A 15,130-nucleotide genomic window follows, 5' to 3' on the forward strand; every position below is an offset into this window, starting at 1 on the left:
GACAAGAGAGTTGGCTCTGGGGCTGGCCCTTTGGGTGGGTTTGGAAGCGGGCTTCCTCTTCACCCCATCCCAAATCCTTACCGTGGTTGGCGCTGCGATTCTGTGGAGTGTTTCAATCGGTTCAAGGTTGAGGCAGGCGTGGGACCAAGTTGGTCTACCAAGGTACGAGAATCCTGCGGGCTAGGGAAAGGGAGGATGTTCTCTACCTGGGGAGGGTCTTAAAGGGGGAAGGGACTTTTGATCCAGAACTAAGGCTGGCTTTGGAAGACTAGGATGGGGATTGAGCTGAAGACAGAAAGTCATTCTTTGCAATTCTTTCCCAGAGTTCTAGTGGTCTCAGTCTTCAGATGTAACTTGGCCAATGCAGAGCTTCACCAATGCTCGTTTGTATCCCAGAACAGGCACTGGTGCAAAGAGACGAAAATAAGCATGAGTGGCAGAGCAGGTGGCCAGAGAGAAACAAATATCAAGGCCAGCCAGGATGACACTAACAGAAACGCTGACATGGGCAGAACCAGGAAGATAGAACAAGACAGACAGGAAATTAACAGAGAGGAGAAAGTAACAAGGTGACTGAAAAAAGCAAGCAAACAGAAGCAGGGCCTCATGCTTCGGGATGTGACATGGACAGGGAGTACAGTAAAGGGCTGAGTCCCAAAGATATGGTTAGGCAGAGGTGAGCCTGAGACAAAGAAAACCCTGAGACAGACTCTCAAAGATGGGCTCCAGGAGCACCCAGTAAGGTTGAGGACAGTCTGGGACTACATAGTGACTTACAAGCCAGCCTTGGTTATAAATTAAGACCTGTATATGAAACAATCAAATGAAAACAGAAAGAAAGGTGGAAAAGAAAAGCACATAAAAAGTTACAAATAGAAACAGATGGGTTGGTATAATGACTCAGAAGATAAGAAAATTTACTGTCAAATTTGATGGCCTCAGTTTGATAGCTGGAACCCACTTGGTGAAAGAAAAAAAAAAACATACTCCACTTAGAGGCATGCACGCATACATGCATACACAAACACACACAAATAAATGTTTTTTAAAGGAGCTGGGTGCTGGTGCATGCCTTTCTTTAATCGAAGCACTCGGGAGGCAGAGGCAGGTGGATCTCTGTGAGTTCGAGGCCAGACTAGTCTACAGATCAAGTTCCAAGACTGGCTCCATAGCTACTAAGAAACCCTGTCTTAAAAAAAAAAAAAAAAAATGGTTAACAAAAAAAATTTTTAAAAAGGTTAAGAAGAAGAAAGAAATACCTGAAGAGGTTCATGTTTTATTTTCTAATATGTATAAGACAAACTGGACCTTACTGAATCTGGGACTATCTCTGCCTTAGCTAGGAAGGGGGGCTATGTGGAAAATGGTACACAGCAATTTATTTATTTATATTTTGAGACAGGGTTTCTCTGTGTATCCCCGGCTGCTTAGAGCTCAATCTGTAGACCAGGCTGGCCTAGAACTCAGCTATCCGCCTGCCTTTAGTTTGTGAGTGTTGAGATTACAGGCATGCGACAACACCACCCAGCTGCTTCTTGATATTTTGAGGAAGTTGGTTAAAAGAATAAGCTTATACCCTTATGCACTGTTAGTAGGAATATAAAATGGCACAACAGCTATGGAAAACATTGTGGTGTTCCTTAAAAATTAAAAATAAGCTGAGCAGTGGTGGCACATGCCTTTAATTGCAGCACTTGGGAGGGAGGCAAAGATAGGAGGATCTCTGTGAGTTCAAGGCCAGCCTGGTCTCCAGAGCGAGTTCCAGGACAGCCTCCAAAGCTACACAGAGAAACCCTGTCTCAAAAACAAAAGCAAAACAAAAATGACACAAGAGAAATTAAAAATAAAACTATAATATGAACCAGCAGTTCTGCTTTAGGAAATTAAGGTGCTTGCTTTACTCAAAATGGCTGAGCTAGAGTGTGATTCAGATGATACAGTGCTTGCCTAGTTATGAGACTTACATAGTATAGCTTACATAGTATAGCCTTCCCTACATAGCCAACATGTGAGGCCCTGGGTTCTATCCCAAGCACTCCATAAGCCAAGCTTGGTGGTATACACCTGTAATTCCTGTGTGGGTGAGGTAGAGGGAGGAGAATCAGAAGAAGTTCAAGGTCATCTTGCCACAAAAAAAAAAAAAACAAGCAAACAAAACAATGCAGGGTTAGGGATATAGCTCAGTAGTAGAGCACTTCCCTAACATGTGTAAGGCCTCATCTTCAGTCCCCAGTACCCCACATAAAAAAATTAAAAAAGAGCCAGTCAGTGAGCCTGGCATTGGTGGCTCATGCCTTTAATCCCAGCACTTGGGAGGCAGAAGCAGGTGGACCTCTGTGAGTTTGAGGCCAGACTGGTCTATAAAAGGAGTTCCAGGACAACTAAGACTGTTACACAGAGAAACCCTGTCTCAAAAACAAAAAACAGCTGGGCATTGGTGGCACACCCTTTAATCCCAGCGCTTGGGAGGCAGAGTCAGATGGATGTCTGAGTTTGAGGCCAGCCTGGTCTACAGAGTGAGTGCCAGGACAGCGTCCAAAGCCACAGAGAAACCCTGTCTCGAAAAATAAAAACAAACAACAACAAAACTTGTGATCCTCTTACCTTCATCTCCCAGATGCTGGAATTATAAGAGTATGCTACCACACTTAGCCTTGTTTTTGTTTTTTGAAAGACAGGGTCTCAGGACCAGAGAGTGCTCAATAGCAAGTATTTCTCTACCATGCGTAGAAAGTTTTATGCCATACCACATGTATCTTACACTTCCCAGGAAAAGATGCCAGAAACATTCAGGGCCAGAAGCAGGGAGAACACCAATTAGCCGAGATCAGCTGCAGTGCCAATGCACTCTGAACAACCCGGATTCCTTTGGAGGGCTCCTGATGCCATATATGGCCATGCATGGGCTTACTGTGGCTCTCCTGCTCATCTTCCTGGCTGGTGGGACTGAAGCCTTTCGTATCTGTGCCTTCAATGCCCAAAGACTGACATTGAGCAAGTTGGCCAAGGAGCCAGTGATGGATACCTTAGTTCAAGTAAGTTAAATTCATTGTTGCAGAAATCTGTGTGCTGCCAGGCATTGGTGGAGCACACCTTTAGTCCCAGCATTCGGGAGGCAGAGGCAGGTGGATCTCTGTGAGTTGGAGACCAGCCTGATCTACACTAGTTCCAGGACAGCCTCCAAAGTTACAGAGAAACACTGTCTCAAAAAACAAAAAAAAAGAAAGGAAAGAAAAAAGAAAAAAGGAAGAAAAGAAAAGAAATCTGTGTGCCTTGACCAAAAGCCCTCAGCTCTGCCTGACCAGGGACATGCACTAAAAAGGGGAGGGGGATATCTGGAAATGTGAGTGCACAGATGTGAAGTATCCTTCAACTATCATTTAATAACCAACCTCATCCTCTAAAAGCAATGGCCAAGGTATAATAGAATGATGCTCTTTGTTTTCCTGGGATCCTCCTAGTCCCACTGCTGTCTTTGGCCACCCTGGCACCAGTCTTTACATATGTTAACCCCTCCATAGTGATAACTTTGAATTGAGCTGTTATCCCTCATTCCCTGCAGATCCTGGCTCGATGTGATATCATGGTGCTTCAGGAGGTGGTGGATTCTTCCCAGAAAACTGTCTCTCTTCTGCTTCGAGAACTTAATAGGTAAAGAAGGGTCTGTTAATCTAATCTGGGTTCTACCCAGAGCCTCAAGGACCCTGACTCTGGATTCTTTTTCTGGCAGATTTGACAGTTCCAGGACTTACAGCTTCCTAAACAGCTCCCTGCTAGGGCGCAGCACATACAAGGAGAAGTATGTGTATATCTACCGGTGAGTACAGGGGTTGGATTCTATCCTCATAAAGACAATTCTAGCTGGTCCTGGTGGTTTGAAGACCCACTAGTCTATTCAAGAGACTAAATTAGATAAAACAATTGCTGGAGTCCATGAGTTCAAGACTAGCTGGGCAATAATGAAAATGGATCTCAAAAAAACTCATGAAAGTTCTAGGTACAGCTGGAGAGATGATTCCGTGTTTTAAGAGCACTTGCTGCTCTCTCAGAGGACTAGGGTTTAATCCCAGTACACATACAATAGCATACAATCATTATTAACTCCAGTTCCAGGGAATTGGACACCCTCTTCTGGCCTCTGCAGACCCATGGTCCACAGACATACATGGAGGCAAAACACTCATACAGATAAAATAAAATTAAATCTTAACAAAAACAAAAATAGTTCTAGGGAGCTGAAGACATCACTCAGTGGCAGGGTACACATTTATCCCTGGTAATTAAAAAACAACAACAACAAAAACCCTCCAAGCTAGAAGTAGTGGTATATGCCTTTAATCCCAACACTCAGAGGCAGACAGGTGGATCTCTGTGAGTTCACGGTCAGCCTAGTCTAGAGAGTTCCAGGACACCCAGGGCTACATAATAGAGAAACCCTGTCAAAAAAGTAAGTAAAAAGAAAAAAGAAACTGGGCATTGATGGCACACGCCTTTAATCCTCTTTGTGAGTTTGAGACCAGCCTGGTCTACAGAGTGAGTTCCAGGACAGCCTCCAAAGCTAGAGAGAAACCCTGTCTCGAAAAGACAAAAAAACAAAAACAAAAACAAAACCCCAGAAGTTCTAGAAAATAAGGTTGTACCCACATGAAACTGGCAGAACTAGGAACCAGGAATGTTCCTCCTTGAGCACTAGCTCTGCTGTTCTCACATAATACTTGGGGCCACTGCTTCCCACCCCTTGGTTTTTATAGGTCTGACAAGACACAGATTCTGAATTCCTACCAGTACAATGACACAAATGACCTTTTTGCCCGAGAACCTTTTGTGGCCCAGTTCGCTCTCCCTAGCAAAAGTAAGAGGGGAAGAAAGGTGGGTCTGGTACATGCAAACAGGAGAGGGAGGTTTGGCTGGCTTTCCTGTGGGTTGGTTCCTAGGGGAAGTGGAAGTGGATGTGAAGAGCTGACAGCTATGGCAGCTTCAACTTCCTGGGCCTTGCAGTCCTTCCAAGTGTGGTACTGGTTCCACTCCACACTACACCCAAGGATGTAGAGAAGGAGCTGAATGCCCTATATGATGTGTTTCTGGATGTCTCCCAACGCTGGCAAAATGAGGTAGGGATGATAGCTTGCACAGGAGAGGGTTTGGTGGGATTGCCCTGTGGCAAAATCCAATCACTTGTTTAACCTTTAGGATGTGATCCTGCTTGGGGACTTCAATGCTGACTGTGCATCACTGACTAAAAAGCGTCTCAACAGCCTGCTCCTTCGGACTGAGGCAGGCTTCCACTGGGTGATTTCTGATGGGGAGGACACTACAGTGCGGGCCAGCACCAACTGTACCTACGATCGGATTGTGATGCATGGGCAGGGCTGTCAGACCCTGCTGAGGGCTGCAGCACCCTTCAACTTCCCCAGGAGCTTTCAGCTGACTGAGGAAGAGGTAAAGAAGCTGGGTTAACATAAGGGCTTATTCAATGGCTGAGGGCAGAATTGTGGAGGTGAGTTGACAGGAAAGCCCCTCAGCCCCAGGAACTGACACTTCATCTTGCTGTCCCTCCCAAGGCTCTCAGCATCAGTGACCATTATCCTGTGGAGGTGGAGCTGAGTCAGGCAACTCACAACATTCAACTCTTCAGTTTGGCCATTCTGCTCCTGCTGTCACTTTTGCCATCTCAACTGAGCTAGGTGGCTTAACACCTTTTGTACCTTATGGACAATGACTTAAAACACTGGCATCTCCTGAAGCCAAGCAAGATCTGAATGGTTTCAACTACAGCCTTCCCTTTCTTTTTATGTAGGCTTTCTGCTGCTTATTATTCCAAGAGGAAGACAGGGCTACCAGTGTTATTTCCTATTATATCCAATACCGTGGGTTTTGGTGCATTTGGAATAGATACAACTTGTCACTTCAAGCCATTCCACCTTAGACACAGAGACAAAGCAGGCTCCAGGGCTCTCTGCAACACACATTTAGAGCCAGACAGAACATGTATTCCAGATACCTTATAATAGAAAATGAGCTCACCTGCCGGGTGTTGGTGGCACATGCCTTTAAACTAATCCCAGCACTTGGGAGGCAGAGGCAGGTGGTTCAAGACCAGCCTGTTCTCCAGAGTGCCAGGATAGGCTCCAAAGCTACAGAGAAACCTGGTCTCAAAAAACCAAAAAGAAAAAAAAAGAAAACGAGCTCACCAAAATATGCTCACTTGGGAGACATGAACTCTTTAAAAACCCTCTACCACCAGCTTACAAAAAGCTCTGGTAGATTGTAGCATTGTCACCACAGGTTTACTTCAAAATTTTTAGCTCCAAACAATCATGTTATTCCAATGATTAAACTATATGGGCCAGCCTTCTCTCTGGACCACATATCCCTGATACATTTGCTCTGTACTTATGAACATGGCTCTGCTAGAGATGTCAGGTTTAAAATGTTCCAATAAAATCACCAGTTGTAACTCTTTGCAGGCTCAGTTCACTAAGTTGCCCTGTATAACCAAACCATAAAACCCCATATTAATAATCAGATACAACCGGCTGGGCGTTGGTGGTACACACCTTTAATCCCAGCACTCAGGAGGCAGGCGGATCTGAGTTCTAAGCCAGCCTGGTCTCCAGAGCAAGTGCTAGGATAGGCTCCAAAGCTACACAGAGAAACCCTGTCTCGAACCCCCCCCCCCAAAATCAGATACAGCCAAGCAGTAGTAGCACCCGCCTTTAATCCTAACACTCACATCTCTGAGTTCCAGGAGCCTCCAAGGACACAGCGAAACCCGGTCTTGAAAAAGCAAAAAACAAAAAAAAAAACAAACAACCCAGCACTTGGTCAACAAATTGAGTTCCAAGACAACCAGGGTTGTTACACAGAAACCCGGTTTTGAAAAACAAAACTAAAAATCAGATACAAACATGTAAGCAGACTGGATGAGATTTATTACTGAACATGATTTGGTAGGGTACAGGAGAGCACTGTGGAAGCTCTCAGGAGTGCAGGGCTCGCCACTTGTCCAGGGGACCACGATTGGGGATATATTTGACCCCACAGCCATCAGGAATGAGCCGTTTCTCAGCAACCATGTCTTCAAATTCATCTGCATTAAACTTGGTGAAGCCCCATTTCTTTGAGATGTGGATCTAGAGGGAGACAGAAGAAAAAAAAGTCAATGAGATCAGAGAAAGAAAACAGAAGGGAAGTTAATAAATAATGTCACCTACCTTCTGGCGGCCAGGGAACTTGAACTTTGCTCTACGAAGAGCCTCAATCACATGTTCTTTATTCTGCAGCTTGGTGCGGATGGACATGATGACCTGGCCAATGTGAACCCTGGCCACTGTGCCCTGGGGCTTCCCAAAGGCACCACGCATACCCGTCTGGAGCCTAGATTGGGGATATCATTGAGATCAGAAACTTGAGCAACTGAGAAAATTGTCTCCAAGGTCCCTTAGGGCAGCCCATATAGGCGATAGGCTGCATACACTACCAAGGAGGCTGCTGTTTGCAACCATTGCACACCAGGCTCCCATGGGGAAAGGAACCTGATCGGCTTAATTAGCTGCAAATAAAATCCCAAAATTCTCCAAATACAGAGAAACCCCGTCTGGAAAAACAAAACAGAAACCATGCATGATGATCGTCATAATCAGAAGAGTACGAACAGCACAAAAGTTTTCTTCTCTACTTTAGGGCCTTAGTTGCATGCCTGTGAACGACTAGTGTGCCTGGTGCTCTCAGAAGCACGGAATCCCCTAGAATTGTAGTTAGAGATGGTTGTGAGCCACCACATGGATTTAAGAATTGAACAGTTCCTCAAGAGCAAGTGCTCCTAGCTAGAGCTGAGCAATCTTTCCAACCTATCGGTCTTGACTGGTGAAAAAAAAACACACATTATATGTCACAAATTATGCAAAAGGGTGCTAACTGCCAGCTTACCTGTCAGCTCCAGCACAGGACAACATCTTATTGATTCGGATGACATGGAAAGGGTGGAGCCTCACTCGAATATGAAAGCCATCCTTGCCACAACTCTTTACCATGTATTTGTTGGCACAAATACGGGCCGCCTCTAGAGCTGAGTGGGGAGAAAAACAGCAGTGAAAACAGGATAGTGTAGAGGTAGGTCCAGAGATGGAGGTCATGTTAGTGGAATAAATCACATAGAAAATCTCAAACTAATGAAGTGGCTACTACCATACAGACTACACAGGAAGAAATGTTGATCAACAAAAGGGTCCTCACCTTCGGAAGAGAGCTGCTCATATTCATCTGACACCATGTGCCCACAAAGTGGGAATTCATCAACCTTTGCCTTCTTCCGTCCCAAATCAAAGATGCGAATTTTAGCATCTGAAAAACACAAACACGTGGTACTAAGTGCCCGTGGAGTGGGAATCAGACAGCACCACAGATCCACATTTGCAGTTTTGTCATTACTTACCAGGGACACCTCGGCAGAAGCGAGACTTTGGGTACGGCTTGTTCTTACAATATCGGTAACTGCAGGAGCAAGAAAAGTCAGGTGTAACAAGAGTGGCAACTAAACACAGCAAGCTTTACGTAGTGGCAAAGGGACAAGACCAAGTCTGAATTCATTCGGTTAGTAAAAACTGACTCTAAGGCAACTAAACAGATTGCCACATAAGACACATTAAACAAAAACCAATCACCAGTATCAACCCTTCATCAGAGTAGGGTGAGATAGCACAATTTTTCCTTAAGACTTCAGAGCATGTGACATAAAACCCGCCTCAGCCACGTGAAGAGAATATGGCGCCCTCTGCAGGGCATGCAGCTAGGTGATGCCTAAAACTGCTTGGCGGGCCGTTGGTGTCCGGTTGAAACCACAAAGCACACGACTCAGAAATAACAAAGACAGATACAGAAGTCACTAAAAAGGCATGGGAGTCTTTATGACAAGGTTCATTTGAGAAGACAGAAGGTTGAGTGCATACGCACATGTTTCTTGCTCTACAAAATAGGCTACAAAGTAGTCGTTGGTTGGTTAACCAATCCACAAGCTTGAAAAGACAAAGCCCCCAGTGAAGTAGTAAAGTAAATCTGGGGCCAGTTTTTAGCTCAGCGTCGCTGAATGACGAGGAGTCCAACTCCCAAAAAATGTCTTTGAGAAGAAATGCAATTATTTCCTCCGTTTTTACAATAGAAATAGTATGGATTTAGCACTCACCACCGGGCAGGGCGGCGACCCATGATGACAATAGGATAGTCGGTGGCTGTAATGAAACGTTCAAAGTAAGAATATAGACCCAGAATCCCAAAGAACGACGAAACCACTGAACACCATTAAGCAACCGAACACACTCACCGCACCGGAGGAAAAGAGACGCTCCCACGCCTGCGCATGCTTTATATAGGCGGCCCATCTTCCAGCGTAGGTACCATAGAGTCTCAGCCTTAGGGTAGTGTAGACGCTCTATCAGACGCTAGGATCATAGATGCAGCGGCGCTCTGCGCATGTGTAGCAGGCCGGCACGAAACATGCGCAGAGCGCTTTGGTGACGGGACACCGGTTTCCGGCGACGTGCTAGCGAATGGGGTTTCGACACATAGGCAAGAGAAAGCGGCTTCCGTCTGGCCATTTGGGGCGGGGCATTGACAGACTTTGCTGTGACTAATATTCTAACAATATTCTAAGACTTGAAAAGAGGAGTTTTTCTCAGTAGAACTGGGTGATCACGCAGGTGTTCACTAGCTTAATGGGACTCCAGAATATTGGTTCAGGATTTCCTCAAGGCTACAGGAAATGGCGCGAAGGCGCCATGCTAGGAACTCGGATTTCCTTTGTCAGCAGGGAGGTTGGGTCCGGAGACCCACCCACAACGCTTCTACCTACACGGAAGAGCCTACAAAGAGCACCATGATAGGCTCTTGGTTGCCCTCTAGAGGCCGACAAGAAGCTTGTGTAGGCGATTGCCGTCGTCATCACTAGTTGGGCCCTCCCCACTGTCTCTAAACTCTCGGGAAAAGATAATTTATGTTCTCAAGGAGATTGTAAACTGGGCAAAAACAGTGGCGGCACCATTACCTCCATTTAGCTAAAGAGGGCCTCAGTGCCTTGGGCCACGCTCCAAAAGGGTCGTCGGAGCTCCTTTGCAGCAGGTTCCAGAAGAAAGACAAGCTACTGGGCGTCGGTGACATGCACCTTCAATCCCAACTTTCGGGTCTATAGGCCGAGGCAGGTGGATCTCTGAGTTAGAAGCCAGCCTGGTCAAGAGAGCAAGCAGAGATGCCCTGGCTCGAAAAACAGAGAAAAAGGGAGAAGGAGGGAGGGAGGGAGGGAAGGAGAGAGAGAGGAGAGAGGAGAGAGAGAGAGAGAGAGAGAGAGAGAGAGAGAGAGAGAGAGAGAGAGAGGCACGCCCTTCTTTTCACTGTGACAAGTTCAAAATGTACATCTGGGTGTGTATAGGAAGATTGGCAGCTAACTACTGACTACTTTCCCATATAAGGTTACTACTGTCTAAGGAGACAAGAAACCAGGAAAATATTGTTCTGACCCAGAAGCACGTGTCTGGCCAACAATCACTGAGGGAGACATGATACAGACAGTGCTCTAGAGAAAGCCATTGGCTTTTCTAGAAGTAAAGGTAGGGACTAGAAGCCTTCCTTCCCTACAGTTCTCAACGTGCAACCCCCGGATACACAGGCCCAGCTTGTTCCAACATGCTTAGGAGCTCTAGCCCCAGCCCAGAGCTAGTAGGTTTCTTCTGCTTCTCTTCCATATTGCTTCCCTGGGACAGTTCCTGTAGGCTTCTGCACAGTACTCCATCCCCACACATTGCCATCTATCCCCTGAAGACAGCTGTCTCCAGCCAGTCTTTTCCCTGATTGGTATTTATGCAGTTGTAGAGGTGGTCGGTTCTTTAGCTGAAGGGGGATAAGTGAGAACCTAGCTTGCGTCATTTCTTTGTTTGTTTGTTTGTTTGTTTTTGACACAAAGTCTTACTATGTGTGGCCTTGGCTGGCCTGACCAGGCTGCCATTAAACTTAAACTCAGACAGCCACAAGCTTCTGCCTCCACAGTACTGAAATTAAAAGCATGGTTCTAGCCTGGACCTAGCATCTTACTGCTATGGGAAAAGATTATCTCCCAGAGTCACCCACAGGTAGTCAAAACTTTCCCTTTTCCCTTGTCATTCTCCAACTCCCTCTGGGCTTTCCTAGCTTTAGGCTCACTCTGGATGGACTGCACTCTGCTGTTTCCCAACTGCTGTGTGGCAGGTAACCCCATGGTTAGTGCCTTCCACATGAATGGCTCTTCTGTTCTCCAACAGTTTTTTTTATTTGTTTACTTTAAACATCTATGCATTTATTGTTTATTTATATATTTTGTTTTCCTTTTCATTTAAACATTTTTTGAGACAACATCTATGTTACCCTGGCTGGCCTGAAACTCACTATGTAGATCAGACTAGCTTCCATTTCAGAGACCCACCTGCCTGTTTCCAGAGTGTTGGGATTGAAGGCCTGTGCCACCACACCCAGCCATTTATTGTATGTGTATGATTGTTTTGACATGTACCCATGTAAGTTCACCATATGCATGTCTGAGCTGGCAGAGGACAAAAGGTGTCAGACCCATCTGGAACTGGAGTTGCTGACAGTTGTGAGTCCCCATGTGGGTGCTGGGAACTGGCATTAGGTCCTTTGCAAGAACAACAGTGCTCTTACAACTGACCCTTCACCCGGGTGTTGGTGGCACACGCCTTTAATCCCAGCACTCAGGAGGCAGAGGCAGGCAGATCTCTGTGAATTCTAGGCCAGCCTGGTCTTCAAAGCGAGTGCCAGGATAGGCTCCAAAGCTACACAGAGAAACCCTGTCTTGAAAAACCAAAAAAAAAAAAAAAACCAACACAAACAAACAAAGAAAACAACTGACCCTTCACTTCAACCCTTAAGATTTATTTTTGTGGATGAATGTCGTTTAAAAGTGCCTGGCCTATGCTTTGCAAATTTTTAACCCTAGGATCACAGTATCCCAAGCCTTTCTTACATGCATATGTTTGTGGTTCATGAGATATTCTTTCAGCCAGGGTGCTGGGCTGAGTGTCCTTGGGCTCTCAGCAGTGACACACATCTTTAATCCCAGCAGAGGTACACGGATCTCTGAGTTCAAGGCCACCCTGGGGTACACATTGATCCAGTCTAAGAGAGAAACAGGCTCACAGTTTTATTTCCAGTACTTGGAAGTCACAGGCCTTTAATCCCGGAATTAGGGAACTGGAGAGAAGAATGATATGGTTGGGCAAAGAGAGGAATATAAGGTGGGAGGAGACAAGAGCTCATGGCATTCAGTCTGAGGTTTAGTAGGCACAGCATTCAGTCAGAAGATTCTTAGGGACAGGATCTCGAATTCAGTCTGAAGATTCAGTAGAGATAATTAGTGGCTGGACGTTCTGCTTCTCTGATTTTCAGGCAAGCATCATTTGTTAGATCACAAACAAAATAACACCATAGGGTTAGGTCTGCCCTCTCAAATTTGCATGGTGCCTTGGCCATGGGTCCCTTTACAGGCCTCTCTGTAGCTAGGCAGTCATGACAACTGCCAGCTGGAACTTGACCAATGTATCCATCCTGGCTTAGCAGCTGTTCCCTCATACCCCACTGTTTCCATCTAGGTTTCCAGTAGAGCTGTACTGAAGCATCATGGCAAGGGTCTCATACACCAGGGACTCCAGAAGCTGATCCCAGTATGTCCCTGCCCACAAGTAGGACCCTAGGGTCTTTTGGAGACAGTGTGGCCACTCTTGGCACCTACAAGCAGAGCCTCTCCAGCTGTCTCAAATCAAGGGCTCTGCTTTGGCTACAGATCAAGTTCTACTTGCACTTAATTTGGCCTGGGACTGCCTGTTGTGGGCTAGTGTTCTGCCCCTTGGGCCCCTCTCACTGACTGTGGCAGCCTGATCTCGGAGTCCTCTCTGGTATGGGTGTTGCAGAGAAAGGACACACACTGGCCCTCTGTTGGGCGATGAGGAGAGGGACACGGAGGGCACTGTCATACACTGCCCTGTCTCTGGTAGTCCTTGGCAGGTACCATGACTCAAACTGGTGCCCTCTGTCTGTAGGGATTCAGGCATTATTCTGGCCTGCCCCTGTCACCTGGCAGAATGCACTCAGGCAGTACCCTGGTCAGCCCAGGGTTCCATGACTACTAGTCTCCACACAGGGGCAAAGGACCCCTTTAAAAGACCCACTTATGATCTCTTTCCCGCTGTTCCCCTGGGGCAGACAGGGCTTTTCCTGTCTCCCTCTTCTCTTCTGTCCTCTCTCTGTCTCTGTGTGTCTTTACCTCTGTTCTTTTTCCTTCCCCCTCCCTCCCCTTTCTAATAAGACTTCTCACTAAGCGCTGTCTGCCTGGCACGTTTGTCCCCTGCCTCGGTTAACCTCGCCTGCCATGGAATCCGCCAAGGTTCCCCACACACTTTGTCATATCACTGCCTGCCTTCACCTGGTTGATCCCCTCCTGACACCCACCTGAGTCTCCCTGCCTCTCTTTCAGGCCCTGGCTGCCTGGCATGTGCATGGGTATCTGCTCCTCCACTGATGTCTGCAGCCTCTGTGGGTTATTTCCAAGGTCACCTGCTGCTTGCTCCCTCTGCTCTATTCTCACCCTGCCCCCCTTGGCCTGGGCCAGCCCTCTAGAAGCCCAAGGGACTACTGGCCATTTCCTAGTGAGGTATGAGTGCTGTGACCCCCATGGCTGAGGGAAGCTCTATGAAGGCATTGTCCCCCTTTCCTTATGGGGGTGGGTGGGGGTTTGAGCAGAGTGTCTGGGCTGTCTGGCTAAGGGAGGAGGAATGGTCAGCTGGGCCTGCCCTGTGACTCACCTTACCCTTAGTCCAACCTGAACTTGCAGTCTCTGGGCCCTGCTTTCAGCTAGAGCCAATCATCTCCTGGTCCCCTTCTTGGTCTCACTGGGTGGGAGGGAAGTCAGGCAGTGGAAGACATATGGCCATGCGACCTTGATCTCTTGGCTTCCAGCACCGGTTGGCCAACAGAGCCAAGGCATGGACTCTTGTGGTTAGGCAGATTCTAGGTCATGTGGCCTTGTTGTTTGCAGAATCAGCTGAGGTGGCCACCTGCCTTTTCCTGGTAGCCTCTGGGACTGTGTGGCTGGGTCTGTCAAGAATGGTAGGCATGGGACTGGAGAGATGGTTCAGCTGCTAAGAGTACTTGCTCCTCTTCCACAAGACCCCGAATTGATCAATTCTCAGCATCCATATTATGGTGGCTCACAACCATCTCTAACTCCAGACCCAGGCAATCAAATGCCCTCTTCTGGCTTCTATAGGCACCAGGAACGGATGTGGTACAGAGACATACATACAGGCAGACAATTATAGTTAATTCTTTTTTAAAAGATTTTATTTATTATGTATACAACATTCTGCCTCTACATATGCCTGCACGCCAGAAGAGGGCACCAGATCTCATTCCGGATGGTTGTGAGCCATCTTGTGGTTGCTGGGAATTGAACTCAGGACCTCTGGAAGAGCAGCCAGTGCTCTTAACCTCTGAGCCATCTCTTCAGCCCATAGTTAATTCTTTTTAAAAGGATCAATTAAGGATGGCAGGCATACTTTTGCAGGTGTCATATGCCCCTCTGTTAGTGCTGTACCTTCTTGGACTTGCCTTTGATACTTTCCCCCCTCTCCAGGTGGCTGGGAGGCAGAGGCAGGCAGATGGATCTCTGTGAGTTCATGACCAGCCTGGTCTACAGAGCGAGTTCCAGGAAACCCTGTCTCGAAGGCAAAAAGAAAAAGAAAACCCCCTGTCCAGGTGGGCAGCTTCTTGAGGTTCCCAGAGTGTTGGGCCCTACTCTCTATCCTGGCTTTTCAACAATAATACCAATGGACCAAGGGAAGGACTTTATCTAGTTGTATCTGCCTGTCTCTTGGGCAGTGGTCTGTGAACAGCTATCCCTGGACCATGAAGCATGTTAATACTAGGTGTAGAAAGTCTGGATCCAGGGGGCTGGAGAGATGGCTCAGAGGTTAAGAGCACTGACTGCTCTTCCAGAGGTCCTGAGTTCAATCTCCAGGAACTACATGGTGGCTCACAACCATCCGTTATGAGATCTGGTGCCCTCTTCTGGAGTGCAGATATACATGGAAGCAGA

General features: G+C 46.9%; 2 protein-coding genes and 1 non-coding gene across 3 annotated transcripts; 1 reads left to right on the plus strand and 2 right to left on the minus strand.

Annotated features, from left to right (window-relative positions):
* The first annotated feature begins 9 nt into the window (after positions 1 to 9).
* Positions 10 to 6,460, plus strand: Dnase1l1 (deoxyribonuclease 1 like 1). The gene is given in 8 exon segments (NM_001244118.1): positions 10 to 162; positions 2,771 to 3,035; positions 3,563 to 3,651; positions 3,731 to 3,817; positions 4,752 to 4,852; positions 4,999 to 5,111; positions 5,191 to 5,439; positions 5,562 to 6,460. Coding segments are annotated over 7 exon segments (915 nt in total). The 5' UTR covers positions 10 to 162; positions 2,771 to 2,882; the 3' UTR covers positions 5,685 to 6,460.
* A 449-nt stretch (positions 6,461 to 6,909) lies between these two features.
* Rpl10 (ribosomal protein L10) lies at positions 6,910 to 9,339 on the minus strand. Its single transcript, XM_027432405.1, has 6 exons — positions 9,182 to 9,339; positions 8,435 to 8,493; positions 8,236 to 8,343; positions 7,930 to 8,068; positions 7,215 to 7,377; positions 6,910 to 7,133 (listed from the first exon to the last, which is right to left on the minus strand). Exons 1-6 carry the CDS (start codon positions 9,202 to 9,204, stop codon positions 6,981 to 6,983), a joined length of 645 nt encoding a protein of 214 aa, XP_027288206.1. The 5' UTR covers positions 9,205 to 9,339; the 3' UTR covers positions 6,910 to 6,980.
* LOC113830966 lies at positions 7,424 to 7,558 on the minus strand. The gene has a single exon (XR_003488306.1). It is a non-coding gene; the product is annotated as a small nucleolar RNA SNORA70 (small nucleolar RNA).
* Positions 9,340 to 15,130: the final 5,791 nt, after the last annotated feature.

This window comes from Cricetulus griseus, chromosome X, assembly GCF_003668045.3.
Source record: "Cricetulus griseus strain 17A/GY chromosome X, alternate assembly CriGri-PICRH-1.0, whole genome shotgun sequence".
Taxonomy (NCBI): domain Eukaryota; kingdom Metazoa; phylum Chordata; class Mammalia; order Rodentia; family Cricetidae; genus Cricetulus; species Cricetulus griseus.

What these genes read in the sequence shown, in the direction of transcription:
- Rpl10 (XM_027432405.1), bottom strand. Translation starts at nt 9,204, where the DNA reads ATGGGTCGCCGCCCTGCCCGGTG. An exon ending in CTTCTGCCGAGGTGTCCCTG is followed by an intron (nt 8,344 to 8,434) that starts GTAAGTAATGAC and finishes TGTGTTTTTCAG; the next exon opens with ATGCTAAAATTCGCATCTTT. An exon ending in TCCTGTGCTGGAGCTGACAG is followed by an intron (nt 7,378 to 7,929) that starts GTAAGCTGGCAG and finishes TCCCCAATCTAG; the next exon opens with GCTCCAGACGGGTATGCGTG.